This window comes from Oryzias latipes, chromosome 21 (genome assembly GCF_053564925.1).
Source record: "Oryzias latipes strain Hd-rR chromosome 21, Olatipes_Hd-rR_3.1".
NCBI lineage: Eukaryota > Metazoa > Chordata > Actinopteri > Beloniformes > Adrianichthyidae > Oryzias > Oryzias latipes.
Genome location: NC_136257.1, coordinates 15,945,128 through 15,960,536, shown reverse-complemented (window position 1 = coordinate 15,960,536; position 15,409 = coordinate 15,945,128). Strand labels below are relative to the sequence as shown.

At 40.6% G+C, this 15,409-nt stretch overlaps 2 protein-coding genes across 2 annotated transcripts in view; one reads left to right on the top strand and one right to left on the bottom strand.

Moving 5' to 3' along the window:
- Window positions 1-3,323, bottom strand: part of itgav (integrin, alpha V) — a 44,877-nt gene extending 41,554 nt beyond the window's left edge. Inside the window, exons 1-2 of the mRNA XM_023950649.2 lie at window positions 3,165-3,323; window positions 2,758-3,010 (exon numbers count right to left, since the gene is read on the bottom strand). Of these exons, the coding sequence (XP_023806417.1) occupies window positions 2,758-2,906 (149 nt within the window). The 5' untranslated portion in view covers window positions 2,907-3,010; window positions 3,165-3,323. The remainder of the gene's footprint in view (window positions 1-2,757; window positions 3,011-3,164) is intronic.
- A 5,941-nt stretch (window positions 3,324-9,264) lies between these two features.
- On the top strand, window positions 9,265-14,938 carry med4 (mediator complex subunit 4). Its single transcript, XM_011489511.4, has 7 exons — window positions 9,265-9,413; window positions 9,664-9,730; window positions 10,172-10,342; window positions 11,349-11,406; window positions 12,324-12,410; window positions 12,491-12,622; window positions 14,359-14,938. The coding sequence occupies exons 1-7, from the start codon at window positions 9,340-9,342 to the stop codon at window positions 14,529-14,531; spliced, it is 762 nt and encodes a 253-aa protein (XP_011487813.1). The 5' UTR covers window positions 9,265-9,339; the 3' UTR covers window positions 14,532-14,938.
- Window positions 14,939-15,409: the final 471 nt, after the last annotated feature.

The following is a 15,409-nucleotide window of genomic DNA, read 5'->3' as shown; positions in this document are numbered from 1 at the left end:
TCACAATCCTTGTCTAGATCATCCAGATACTCTCTGGAGAACTTTGAATGGTTCTGGACATGTTCTGGGGAACCTCTGGAGCTCTACAAGATTTCAATCCATGACGCCGTAGTGTATTACTTTAGTGAACTTTGTTCCCAGCTCTCTTCCGGTCATTAACCAGTTCCCTCATGTAGTTCTGGGTTCTTTCCTCATCCTTCTCAAAATCCTTTGTACCTCACCAGGTGAAATCTTTCATGGAGTGTCAGGTGGAGGGAGATTGTCAGTGATCTAGTATTTCTTACTTTTTCTAATAATTGCTCCAACAGTTGATCTTGTCTTTCAAAGCTGTTTGTTTATTATAGTTTGGTTCATCCAAGTCTTGTTCCACTCTACAATCTTGTCCCTGGTATCCTTTGACAGCTCTTTCGTCTTGATCATTGTGGAGAGGTTGCAGTCTGGCTGTTTAAGAGTGTGGACACATGTCTTTTATGCAAATAATAGTTCAAACTGGTGACATTAATGCAGGTAACCAGTGGGGAATAGAAGAACTTCTTGTAGAAGTAGTAACAGGTCTGTGAGGAACTGAAGTCTTGTATGTTTGTTTGAAGTTGAATATTTATTTTTTGCACCATTTCTCAGATAACTCCCTTATAAATCAAGCAATGTAATTTCCTGGTTTCTATCTTATATTCTGTCTCACAGCTGAAAGGTTTTAATGATGAACACTACAGACCAAACTCCTCTTAGTGAGAACACTTGCATAATCAGTGACTGATAAATACTTGTTTGCCACACTTTATGACATCATTCAATTAAAACATACACTATACCTCAGAATGTTCTGAATGAAACCGAGTCAGCAGACTTAATACTAAGGTGGGTCCTACTTTAACTGGTATTTCATAAACATTATATTACAATAGTACTGAAAATAAATCTGTGTAGTTAACATTAAATCTGTAACAAACAAATGCTTGGGTTTGAAATACTTAAGCCAGAGTATACATTAATCATTTGAGCAAAGATAACCTGCATGTGAGGCATTTAACTTCTCCAACTGCACCAGATGGAGTGAATTCCAACAAGTATAAAAAGGGTTTGCTGATGCATTCAATGGCTGGAGTACACAGTAATTGAAATATTAGGAAGATGAGGACAAAGTGAAAAAACACCATTTTGAATAACTTTTATTATTTGTTTCTTTGAAATGCTAATAGGTACTGTTTGCGCTGGTTTAAGATATGATAGAGAAACAACAACTTATAAAGGTGATTCTGTAAAAGAGCAGCAAACTGGGTCATTTCCATTGGGACTGAACCATTTTACACACCCAGTATCTGATCAGTGTCTGGTCCCTATTGATCAGATCAAGATATTGACAAATGGCAGCTATCTTGTGACAGTCAGGTTATTACATTGAGATTTATAGCACATCTACTGATTTCTTTCTACATGTAAACACATCAATCTGTTTCCTTTCTGTCTTTTATGTTTGAAAATGTTTTTTTAAAAGCAATTTGGCAGGAAAAAAAGTCAGATGTTTAACCATTTACTTAAAATTTATTTTTTCTTCATTAAGGGTAACAGAAACGTCTGAATTGTTTTACAGATTTATAGTAAAAACATTTTTTAAAAATTGTTTCGTTTATGACTACACATCCACTGAATAGCAGTAGTTCATCAGCAATTTACCTCTGACTTGTGGGTGGGACCATTGGGGCAGAGTAAGTTTCCCATCATCCCTTTATTTACACTCTTCCTGCTAGTTTATAGCCCCTCACAACCCCAACCTAATATTAGCAGTGCAACAAAAATGGTAAGGAATATTGCGGCTATCCATATGTACAGTTTAGATCCAAATTCCACCTCAGACGAGGAAAACAAAGACGTACATGGGTCTTTTTGTCTGCAAGTGGATGCATCAGAATGGAGCAGAGCAGGAAGCTGGTGTGTTTTTTACGTCACAAATACAACTGTATTCAACCTGTATTTTGTCGTCTGCTCCTGATTCCCAAGAACTGCAATTTTGAGCTTAAATAATTTTCTTTATATATATCCATCATGAAAAAAATGCCACAAGAACATGTAAAAAAACACTATTTTCTTTGCATTGGGGTGGGTCTTTAAAGAGGTGTTTAAAATAGGGTCAAATTGATGAAGAGCTTATAGACGTGGCAGATCTGATTCCTATAGTTATCCAAGAACTCCCAGTTTTCAGATTTTTGTTTTTTTGTTTGTAACAAACATGTTACAGACAGGAAAACAGAGTATAAATGTCCTCTTCAGAAACGCTAAAGGTTGTTTCAGTGAGGAGGCCATACCTGGTTGCCACCTCTTTTATTTTTTATCTACCTCAGGCAGAATAATTATTAGGAAACACTACTTACTGTATTACATAGCTTCTAATCTCCATTTTCTTGATTTCACATTTCAGAAAATTATTGACTGGATGTTGTGAGAAACACTGCAAACAAAAGAATGTTACTTTTATTTCGATTTATTTTATTTTTAAATGCTCTGTTATTTTGCCTTGTAAATGCATTACAATTAATTAGAAGAAGGTATACTTATTTTATGTTTAATTTTAGTTGCTTCTGTAGTTTTTACAACTGATTACTTTTTACTCTTAAATTTTCTTTTTTTGAAAATTAATGTTAAGTCAAATGATTTGAGTAAATTAGTAATTCCCGCGTGCTTAAATGTCAGACGCCTTTCGAAAATTCCTAGACTTTATCTTAATCCCGTCATGTTTCGCATGTTCTTCTTAACCCTTACTTGAAGAAGTCCACCGAGAAGCCGAAGTAGCTTCGTTCGGATCCTTCGTACACGGAGGGTTTGTCCACGTCCAGGTTGAAGGAGCTGCTGTGATGGAAGCGTAAACACGCCAGAACCAGAACGGCGACAGCGGTGCGTCCCCCCGCCATGGCTGCTGCTGCTGCTGAAGACCTCCGCGGCTTCACCGAGGACCACTCACTCAGGCGGAGGAGATGCTGCCACTCACCGTGTGCGCAAACTCAACTTCCGGTGCCTTGAAAACATCAAACGGCGTCACTTCAAAACAGCCTGGAAAATCTCAGCCGTCCACCCGAGAGCTCTGCCTCGCAACCGCCGAACAAGTCTTCATGTAAAACAGACACTGATTGTGTTGTCGGCTCGTCCAGGAGGGACCGACTTTTACACACCCAGCGACACGGCCGAACCAAGCTTTGATCCGGTCGGGCTTCTGTAGCCTACAGAACAGCGGGATTCCACGGAGAGGCCACCGCTGCACAGCTCCTGTTCACGGATAAATGTGTGACAGTCAGAGCGAGCTAAAATCAGGCTAATTTACCAAGGGGGGGGGGGGGGGGGATCTGCTCAATGACTTCCGGCCCGTCCCTTTCAAATCAAAAGCTCCCCATGCTGACGTAAACTTTGATTTTAGATACATGGTCAGTGAACAAAGAGAGAACTTAAAGACCCACTCCAGTGAATCGTGTTTTTTTAACATGTTATTGTTGTATTTTTCCGATGATGGAGGACATGATATAAAGAATATTAAACATATAATATGTATTTGTGGAACAGGTAATATTAGGCTGGGGGGGTGTGAGAGGCTGGTTGTAAGCCAGCAGGACAGAGTGTAAACAGATGGATGTCGGGAAGTAGAAACGGGCTAACTCTATAAGTCCCGCCCACAACTCAGAGACAAATTTCTGATGAACTCCTGCTGCTCTGCAGAAACCATTTTCCAGAAAATGACACAGGTTTTTTAATTTTGGCTAATAACTCTATAATCATTATTAAAAGACCACTGGGAACACTTTAAAAAAAGAGCAGAGTGGGACTTTAACAGTCATGAACTGTGATGGAAGGAACGCGTTACAAAAAAGTATTAGCAGAGTACCTAATATAACATTACAGTAATGCAGATATATTATAATTGATCTCAGAAATAATTTACTTATTTGGTGAATAATTAAATAAAATTCTTCACTAATTGGGATAATTTAAGAAAACATTTTTACATTATGAGGATCACTTCAAGTTAGTGGAGCAAAATTCAAAGCTCTGTTTTAATCCCGTTTTACCAGTACTCTTGTGTTGTCCATGTATCTATTAAATATAAAATTGGAAATTTACTTAAAAAAATAACTTTGCCACAACTTATTAGTGTTTTAAAACAATAAAGTTAGATTTTACATAACTTTATGTAAGATTTAATACAAAATAAGATAAAATTTACTTTATACCTACCCTGAGAGTTTTTTTCTTATTATTATTTTTCTAACTTGTTCTGTCCAACAACTGAGCAAAAAGATGAGCGCTGAAGGCCTTTTGTGTTGGACAGGTTTTACTATTACAAAAGGGGGTTACGAATCTTCGGATAGACAAGGTGTAAATGGGGGAGACCCTGCACTAGGAGCGTCCGCAGCAACGGGACCCACGCAACCCGATTGTGTGTGTGTGTGTGTGTGTGGGGGGGGGGGGGTGGTACTGCCCACCTACCCAGCCAGGTGCAGAGGAAGGCCCCCTACAGGGGCTCCTCCGGCACCGGGAAGTATAGGCGAGCCCAGTGTCAGGACCCACAGGCCACAGGACAGGCGTGCTCCGACATACCGGGCGGCAGCCATTCGGGCCACTGGGCGCTGGACATCGAGACGTGGGCCCAGGAGCCGCCCACCACCCAGCTGGAGCCTGACCCAAGCAGCCCAAAGATTATGATGCAACCACAGCTCCACCCCTACCTCCCCCCACATTACCCTCTACAGCACTCCTCCCTTATCCCCCCGCTGCCCTTCCCACTCTGGAAAAGGGAGGGTGAGCCCCCAGGCCTGTCCCCACCCATGCACTCTCACACACACACACACACATTCTTCTGGTTGCCCCCCGTGGCTGCTCAGTAACCCACTCCAGCCCACCGACCCCCTAGCACCGCACGCCTGGCCACTGCTTCGGCTAACAGGGTCCCCACACGCCCGGCCGCCCAGGGGGACCAGGCCGCCCCTCTCCGATCCCTAAAATATGCGAGTAAAAGTGGAATGGAGGGCGAGTGCCGATGAGGCCCCAAAGAGAGTAACTCCCGGTCAGCCCCACCAGCATATCCCACCCGTCCAATTCCCGGAGCCCTCTGTGCATGTGTGCAAAATTTGTTCGGTGGGAGCGGAAAGGAGGAGGCGGATGGGCACAACCGGGGGAAGAAGGCCCCCCAGCCAGCCGCAGTGGGCGGCTGGGGGGCCGGTCACTGCCAGCCGCAGTGGGCGGCTGGCTGGAAAAGAAGGAGAAAATAAATAAATACATTAATAAAATAATAATAATCATGAAGAAAAGAAAAGAAAAAGGAAATAAATACAAATAAAAAATAAAGGTAAAGTAATTAAATTAAGTAAAAAGCCCTTTTTAAAGCCCTTTGCCCAGAGGAACCCCGAAAGTGCAATAAATTAACCCCTTCACCCCTCTGCTGTTGATGCATCGTTGACCCCAGGGGCCAGGCCAAGCGCCAAGGAATCGGCCACGGGCAAAACACCGGCTGAGGGCAGCCAAGCCCCAGGCCCGAAAATCCTAAGATCCCTCCCAGGCCAAGCCTCAGCGGCCACACCTGTCCAGGAACGTTCCCGGCTGGCAGCCACCGCCCACCCTGTGCCCAGAATGCACAGACCCATGAACCCCCGCCTCAATGCTAGCCAAGTGCGCACCCCCGATCCCCCCCTCCCCCAAGCAGCCAGAGCCCTGAAGCCAGGAGAACACCAGGCCCTGAGAGTTTTTTACAGGCGCCTTGTAAATGTTGTTTACTTTTAGCATATCTCATCAGGGTTCGCCACGGCAAATGATATAAACCTGTACAAATCCGCAGTTTTACACCAGATGCCCTTTCTGACAGAGCCCTTTATTTTTCGGCAGGGGACCAGCTGGCACATGGAGGCCCGAACTTGGGCCCCCTGTGTAGCCCCTTGTGGCTACATAGTTAGGCAGAAACGTGTTGGGTCTTACTCAAGGACCCACAATGGAATAAACTCATCATGCCCCCTGGAAAATAAAACCCTGGTTTCCCATAAACCAGTCCTGCATGTAGCCAACTAAGCCATCAAGCTGGTTGAAAGGCGCCTTATAAATAAAATGTGTTATTAAATAGTATTAAAAAGATTTAATTTAAGCAAGTATTGGCACAAATGTAAAGGATTCAATATTGGTTTGATCTTCTGAGCAGGAGGCTAACGAGGAGGTTCATGGATGAAGTGAAGGAGGAGATGAAGTTGTAGTGAGAGTGAGCAGTATGTAAGGAAGGGGATGGGCTTAGGCGGATGTTTTGCTGAGGGAAAAACAAAGAGGAGAAAAAATTCATATTAAGAATAAAATGTCATTGTTGTAACTATAATGTTGTGTTATTGTTGTATTAATATTCTTCACCAAAGAACAGAAAACAAAAGTAGGACATGATGCCATTCTCTTTTGTAGTGTTTTCAAAAAGTAGTGCAATCTCACAAATTTCCTTTACAATGCTTTGTGTTTTTTAAAATATTTCTAATACAATGAAATTACTTCTAATAACAGTAATAGCAATATGTTTCAGTGCTTTCTGTGTTTTGACCAAATGTCTAACAAGCTTCTTTCTTTCTGAATTGAAGGGTACTAAAATACCTCTGTATACATTATCGCTACATGGGAAACCAGGGTTCTTTTCCAAGGGGGCGCCATGAGCTAAATCCAGTGGGGCCCGAGTCAAGGTCTCCCTGTGCCGGTCCCCAGCCCAGATAAAATACAGGTTTGTGTCAGGAAGGTCATCCAGCATAAAACTCTCTGCCAAACCAAAATGTGCGGATCATTGAAAGCTGATTCACGGTAGCGACCCCTGACAGTATGTGCAGAAAGGTGAACACCAACTTTTCAATATTTTATTCCTACTTAAGTGTTGGTATAAATACCTTATAATTATTTACCAAATTAACACGGATGCTTAGCAATCTGTTGGTCTACCAATGATCATTTTTACAACTTTAGACGTATTCAAATCAGGCGTGTTTGTGTGTCTTTGTCGGCCTGGATTCAGCTTAACACAACACAAAGCTGAGGCCCAACAGGAAGTTCATTCCAGCAATAAACAGAAGGATCACACAGTCAGCAATGATGTTTTTCATGTTGAATTAAATTAATCAGTTCACTTTTACCTTCCTTTTGTACAAATTTCAAATCTTGCATTTGATCCTTGTTTTCCTTTTAGTAGAAATGTAATGTTTTTATCCACATAGACAAATTATTTATTTTATATGTCTGACTCAATTAAATCTGACGTGAAATGTGATTCCCTTAAAGTCAATTGAGAAAAAGAAAACACTAGATCAAATTCCAGACATGGGGTTAAGATCAGGTCATGCGGTTGTCCTAAGAGTGGACAGCTCACTCATTCCTGGCTGCATGTTGGCCTGAATTCATGATACTCAGTAACGGCTTACATCACAATGACCTAAGAATTCACATGGCAACAGTTTGGCAGGATAACTGAGCTTTTGGTCTTATTTGGCCATGAAGCGCTGTGAATCCCTGCTGAGATGAAGTGTGCGTTTAAGAATGTGCAGCAAAAACTAACATAACATTCTTTTGGGGGGGGAGGGTGTTACATGTAAAAGGGAGAAAGATTGGGAAAGAGAGAGGATGTATTTTATGCTCAGCTTTCATGTTCTATTGAAATGATTACAGTGAAATTAGGTTCACAGATTTGGTTCTGGAGTTGTCTTGTGGGGCAGAAGTCTGCAGATCTAAAACCATGGAGAGCACAAGCATGTTTTGTAAAGCTAAAATTCTCTTGAAGGTCTAGTTTTTGAAGACCTGTCCCTCTTTTGAGTGGGTGAAGGTGAGACATTTTTGTAAAGTGAGAGCATTTTGGCTTTTCAGCTCACTTTGGACTGGACCTTTAAAAGGCGGCTTGATTCTTGAGGCATGATATTTCAGGAGCTTTGATCAAGCCTCTTGACCTACATAGTTAAAAATGTGTTCTTCTGGTCTGTCAGTGCGTAGCTGCAACAAAAAATAGCTTAAATCCTGTTGGATGGCTTCGTTGTTTTTGCAGAAGATCTACAGTTAAAGACCAAACACCATGCCAAAAGTGTGTACCTGTGTGTGTGTGTGTGTGGGGGGGGGGGGGTCTTTTAAAAAGTGACTTCTTTCTGAATCACCTTATTTTCAGACCAGCCTTGTCTTTGTGAACATTAGGTTTCAAATGAGAAACAACTACACAGATATGCTGACCTGAAGATTATTCACAACCACAAAAACAGAAGTATTTTTTTAAAAAACGTTTTAAATTAAAAAAAAAAAACAGTAATGAAGCCTCTAAAATTTTTAAAAGCTTTCACTTGGATATTTTGGGGGAAATGTTCATTCTTGAAGACAAACATATATGGTTCAAATTCCTATGAAGTCAGTATGCAGTTTTCAGATGCAATGGCAAAAATGCATTTCATTTCCATCTTTGAATCCCTCTTATTTTGACAATCAGGAAGTGGCCTGGTTGCAAAAAAGCTTCACTATTATCTCACTGTTGGCAGCCTCAACAAAACAAACTTGCTTTGGATGTGTGTGTTCATGCTGAGTCAAAGTCAGAGAAACTTAGACTACCAAATAGTTCCTTAGCACAGCTATAGTGCACTGCTACCCAGGGGATGGGTCAATGCACACAAATAATGAGATTTTATCCTGAATTTAACATTAACACTTTGACCCATAACAAAATAATAATAAAATAAATAAAAAATCAGGAAGTCAGAGTAATCTTAGTATTAATAAACATTGTTGCAATATGTTGCCTAGTTTTGTCTTTGCTTTTTGTATTGTATCAGAACAACTTTTATCATGGAAAATACATTCTTAAAAAAATGTATGCAAAGAGATAAATAGGCAAATAAACGTACTACATATTTAGTTCAAGAGAAAAAGTTGCTTTTAAATCGTTTACGTAAATTACTAATTACTAAAATATTGTAATAATTCCTTTTTTTTACCCTGTAGACATTTTACATCCTTTATGCACTAAAATAACTGCAGCTTGTCCAGTATTTTTAAAATAGTAATCATTGTTTAGATCATTTTGCAAAAACTTTAGAACACAGACTGAAATAACTTTTGCAAAATTTGGCTGTTTTCATCAACATTTTACATCTGTTTATTTAGTAATTTAAGTAAAACAATTTACAAAAAATATTATTACTTTTCTATGAATTATTATTATCCGTGGTTCCAAAAATAATTTAAGATTTTCCTCCTTGGAATAGGCAAAACGTACTTTTTAGCATGATATTCCTTTTGCCACCACTAGGTGACAGTAACTTACAATTTGAGGTAAAGTCTTTATTACGTCATATCCTTTCTGCTTTAGAAACAGGTATGGCGGCGGCAGCAGAGAAGTCAACAAAAGAGCGGCTACTTTCTGTGTTGGATGATTTGGAGGTGTTATCGCGGTAAAGGAAACAGCTCATATTTTGTTTTCCGTGTTGTAGTTAGGTAGCGACACAGTAGGCGGGTTTACGGCTTGGTCTGCACAGTCCTGATTCGAGTCCAGAAGTCCAGTGGAGAGTAAAGGCTCATGAGGCTTAGTTCACGCTTTGAAATTAAAGCCCCCCCCCCGGGGGGGCTTTAAATGGCCTCCGTTGTGCCGCGTACTCCACAGCTCCTCGTGCTGAATCCTCCATGTCTGCTCTTCTGTTTCAGGGAGCTGATCGAGATGCTGGCTCTGGCCAGAAACCAGAAAGTTCCTCAGCCAGGAGAGGACACACAGGTGAAGGACACAACTTTTTTATTCTAGTTCAACACTCCAAAAGAGCCACTCCAAAGAAAATTGTGTTTTTAAAATGTTCTTGTGGCATTTTAAAGATGGTAAAAGACATTTACAAAAAAAAGTATGCTTAAATTGTATTTCTGATTATTTCTTTAGTTAAATAGTTGTCATCAGGAGCAGATCATCTAAAAACATGAAAACAACAGGCTTGGCCTCAGCCATCAGGGCGGCCTCTCTCTTGATATTCCAGCATTTATTTGGATATGGCCATGTTTAAAAAAAATGAAGAAAAAAAACATTTCATGTTTTGGGTTTGAGCTGTGCAGCACTGTCACCTCTAGCCATTTGAAATGATGCTGGTCTCCATGGAAGCAAAGGCCACAGTCGACGTCTGATCAGTGCTGCTTCTTGTGTTTATTGGAGAGCCTGTTTTGTCTTCAGATCCTGGAGCTTCTGGTGCAGAGGGACAAGGAATTCCAAGAGCTGATGGAGGTGGCCCAGCAGCAGGGAAAGATTCATCAGGAGATGCAACTGTTGGAAAAGGAAGTGGAGAAGAGAGACAGTGACATCCAGCAGCTGCAGAAACAGCTGAAGGAGGCAGAGCACATCCTGGTGGGTTGAGGTTGTGTGTATTTTTGCTTCATCTGATACTGCTGTAAGGTGATGTAGTTACATTCACAGGTGCATTAGCAGAAATCCTCATTCTTCTAGCACATAGGCAGATTAAGCCAGTCTAATGCATTCTCCATATAGGCTGCTGTAAGCAGATCTATGGCTGTGCTGGCTTTAGCATTTGTTGAGTAAAAGTATAAAAACTCTAAAAGGCTAAATATCTTTTGCTGTAAAAAATTAACTCAATGTGTTGTAAATCTGGCAGTTTACTACAACTGTAAAAAAAAAAAAAAAACCTGTGACAAATAATTTTTTTTGTAACATATATGTTGAGAGCTAAGTCAATTAAATAATATAGTTCAAAGTAATCTAAAGATTGCTTAGTCATCTGGGTCATTACAAATTTCACCACTGTCTGAAAGTGTAACAGTTTAAAGCAGTGCTTTTCAAATAGTGGGGTGCGCCCCCCCGATGCGATGCCGGGGGGGGGGGCGCGCTATAGTGGCGGTTTTAGGCACAGGTTATACAGACAATTGTCCGGTGCTCATATTTAACGTGGGGGCGGTGATGACAGCGGCTCAGTGCTTGGGGAAAAAATCTGCGCCTCTATTCGGTTCCTATTGTCTGTAAAATCACAGAGTTTGTGACAACCTGAAACCTGTGAATTCCTGTCCCTGTAGCTGCGCGCTCCCGTCTCCTGTCACACGCGGCTGCGTGTGTGAGAACGAAAGGGGAGGGGTAGTGGGCTCAGTCTGCCAGGTGAAACGGGGCACGCGGAGAACTGCAAGCCCTGTTGCCCAACACTAGGATCATCCCATGCCTTTTGAGGACTCAGCTAATGCTAATAATGTCATTCTTTATCAACTATTGTAGACATTTTGATGATGCTTCTTTTCCAGCACCTAAAACAGAAAGGTGTAGGAATGACGGGGTCACTGGATCCAGATCTAAGATCACACTTGGAAAGCAGCTTCTGTCAATCTAAACTGACTTTTTCTCCTTCAAGGCCACTGCAGTTTACCAGGCCAAGGAGAAACTTGCTTCCATTGAAAAGGCTAAGAAAGGTGAGCAAACACACTTGTCTTTCAGTCTGTGGATTTGGATGTATCATTTTGTGTCTGGTAACATCCAGATACTCAAGCAGCTGTGTGACTTCAGCGTTGACACTCAAAGATTTTAGTTTAAGGTTTTCGTTAAAGAATTCATTCCTTCTTCCATTTTAGGTAGCATCTTCATCTCTGCCAAAAAAAATAATTACTCTCTTGTGCCATCTTTTTGTATCGACTCAAGATTTGGCATAAAAAAACATTGGTTCTCATTAAATGACCTATATCATGCAAAATCAATTTTATTTTTAGCTTTTTATGTATTATATTTGTTAATTCCTCTTGAAAAACGACCCCAGAAGAGTATTTTGATCCTTTAATGCATTTCTGAGTTTTCCTCTAAAAACCTGCTCTCTGAGCACCAGCCCCTCCCAATCCCCAAAAACAGGCGGGTTTTCATATTGCAACAAAAATGAGCTGCTAAGAAAACCGGTATTTCATTTAAAAATTGATGGGGCGGCAGGTGCTTATGCAGGTGCTTAGGCAGTTTAGCAGATCGTCCAATGGTCGAAGAGTCGGCGGTTTGATCCCTGGTCCCACCACTCAACTGTCGTTGTGTCCTTGGGCAAGACACTTCACCCTCCTTGCCTCCAGTGCAGCTCCACTGCTGTGTGAATGTGTATGAATGTCCTGGTGATGGTCAGAGGGACGCGAACTGGCAGCCACAACTGTCAGTCTGCCCCAGGGCAGCTGAGGCTACATCAGTAGCTACCATCAGCAAGTATGAATGAGGAGTGAATGGATAATGGACACATTGTAAGCGCTTTGAGCATAAATCCAATTCATTCTTATAAATATGATTATAGCTTACTCTGAAAGACTTAAGAAAAACATGACATAGGCTTTTCAAAATTGTTTTTTTAACTTTTTTGCAGGAAGTGTCTCATCAGAGGAAATCATAAAGTATGCTCACAGAATCAGCGCCAGTAACGCTGTGTGTGCTCCGCTGAACTGGGTTCCAGGTATTAAACTCTGCACTGCAGCAAAAGCTAACCTTTTGCACAAGTCCTGTTTTAACTGCTATTCGCTATTCGGTTCCCAGGAGATCCACGCCGACCTTATCCAACTGACCTGGAAATGCGCAGTGGGATCCTCGGACACATGGCAAACCTGCCCAGCAATGGTGTGAACGGACACCTGCCAGGAGACGCTCTGGCTGCTGGACGGTTACCAGGTATGACCTCTGACCCTGCAAGACAGCTGATCCTCCGATTAAAATGTTTTAACTTCTGTTTTAATTTCAAACAGGAAGCAATTTTAATTGTTTTCAGGATATTTTTTCTTTATTGCAAATTATTCAATTTCAACAATTCCACTCACGATTATTGAGAGTGGTCACAATAGAAATTTTGACTGGTTCCAACATGGTGGTGTTTGCATCAGGAAAAAAATAGCGACTGGATTGACGTCACTTGGTTGGAACCAGAAGTAAACCATTTTCTATGGGTGATGTCACCCTCGGTCGCTTCAGTTATCATAGACCAGGGGTGTCCAACATTTTGCAAGGAGGGCCAGATTTGGTGAGGTGAAACAGTGTGAGGGTCAAATACATTTGAACTAAAATGACTGAATTCCACATTTGAAGACAAGGAATACAATTAAGAAAAAGTCTGTCTGTAAAATAAAAATTGATCAACATTAAATCATTTTATTCACTATTTAATGCTAACTGTAAAATTTTGAATTTAAGTTGTTTGAATAAGAAAACTTAACACAAACAGTTATCTATTTTAGTACAAAATGCAAAAAAAAAAAAAAACAATGATGATTGGTCAGACTGATGACATCTGATTAAGCCTCCAATGAATGATTGGTGGAGACAGTTAAAGGGGCGGGACTTTTCCGAAAACACGAATGGATGTTGGAAAGATAAACTTTTTTATGTTGATCTAACTTAATTGTTTGCTTCAGTTAAAATAAATCATTTTTTTAAGTTCAGTCAACTTAAAAATAAAACATAGTTATCAGACAGTTATTTTACTTTCGTTCAAACTAATTCAATTAAGTAGGTGTAACTTTGGTCCAGTTGCGCTGCAGCGCAAGGAATTGTGGGATACCATTCCCTTTGCCTGTCTGGATGTATTGGGATTTAAGTGTGGGGATTTGTCTAAATGTATTTTGTTGTCTAGCTGATTTACTCTGTTTTGCCTAGTTATTTTATCCTGGTATGTTTATTTTTTTCTGCACCATGATTGAGAGGGAGGGAGAGGAGAATGACTAAATCCATTGTGCTGAATATCGTTGTAAGATCAAAAATGAAAGTTGGTGTACATAATAACTGAATTCAGGCTTCATAGTGTGAATCCACACTAGATAATTCATGTTAATGTTCTTCAAATGAGAATATCTGGAGGCTCAAACTTAGACATATAAGAATTCAAGAAATACAATAAATCAGGATGGAAAAACATTAAATTGAAATAAATAAATAAATAAACGCCCCTCTCACCCTCCGGGTGGTTTCTCCTCCAATTTCAGGTCCTCTACCAGAGGCCTGGGAGCTTGGGGGTCCTGCCCAGTATCTTAGCTGTTCCTAGCACTGCGCTTTTCTGAACTGAAAGGTCTGAGGTCTTTCCAGGTATCTGTGGTAGCCACTCCTCCAGCTTGGGGGTTACTGCCCCGAGTGCTCCAATTACCACAGGCACTCACTTTTCTATCCATTGAAAATACCTTGTTCTCGCTTTGTACGCGCGTTAACTCAGGGTTACCGGGAGGAGGTTAATTAACCAAACTCATACCTGGTGTTTTGGAACCGACAAACCCAAAGTAAGCAAGTTTAGGCCTACTTAAGCGAGAGTTCAGGGTCAAAGTCAGGTTAAGTTAACATTGCTTTCAGGAATACCTCTCTGAGGTGGTCCTTTACAGGCTTGACATTTGGAAAAACAATCCTTTTGTGTTGTGTTTCTTCAGACATCTTGACCCCTCACTACCCCTGGCAGTCCTCGGACGTCTCTGCAGGGATGCTGCCTCCTCACCACGGCAACGATTTCAGCCTGGAGCCTCCAGGCCACAACAAGGAGAACGAAGATGATGTTGAAGCCATGTCAACAGATTCCTCCAGCAGCAGTAGCGATTCAGACTGAAACACTGTTTTCCTGAGTACTGGCATTACACAAACATTGACAGACCCAGCGAGATGTGTTTGTTGATAATCTGAGTAAAAACTTGCTTCAGTTCCCTTTTTCCTGTTCGAACTGGTATTTCCTCTGGTTTGTCAGACCTGGAAGAAATCAGTTTGCTTTCATGCCTTTTTAGCTTTTTATTTTTGTCAAGCACCTGTATCTGATAGATGGAGATGGTGTGAGCCATTTCCTGTGTTTTGCATGAATTACTAACTGGGCAAATGGAAAAAAAAGCTTTAAAATTCTTGGTTTGCTCTTCTGTGGCAGAAAACAGTCATTGAAGTATAAAGTAAAACTTTCAGTTGATGTTGTGTAAATACTTTTGTATATACTTAACATTGTAAATAAATACTTTTGGTTAAAACTTGTCTTTGCTTTTTGTGTTTTGTTTTGGAAAAAGTAAAAATGTTACAGCATCAATTGCTACATTTTATTTGAGGACAATTTTATCTTTATTTAGATGTTAATTCAGATGTAAGGAGTACTTCTGTGCTTCAGACAGAAGCACTGTGATTCAAAACAAGCTTAATGACAAAGGTTTCATTTAAAGGGTATTAACCATCAACCTCCCCAAAAAGTGCAGCAGCATTTTATGAAATAATTAAAATACAAGTATTTTTTTAGATCATTGGTATAAAAAATATTTCCATGATAAATCATAACTATTTTAAAAAAAATGTATGAAGGGTAAATGGTCACACTAGCAGTGACGCTGTTTGCAATACGATGCTGCCTTCAAGAACTCCTTGTAAATCAGAAACATTAGTATGTCAGACAAAGATTTGTCTGAAGCTATTTGAGTTAGTTAAACTAACCAAATGTATTAATGGGAAAATGAT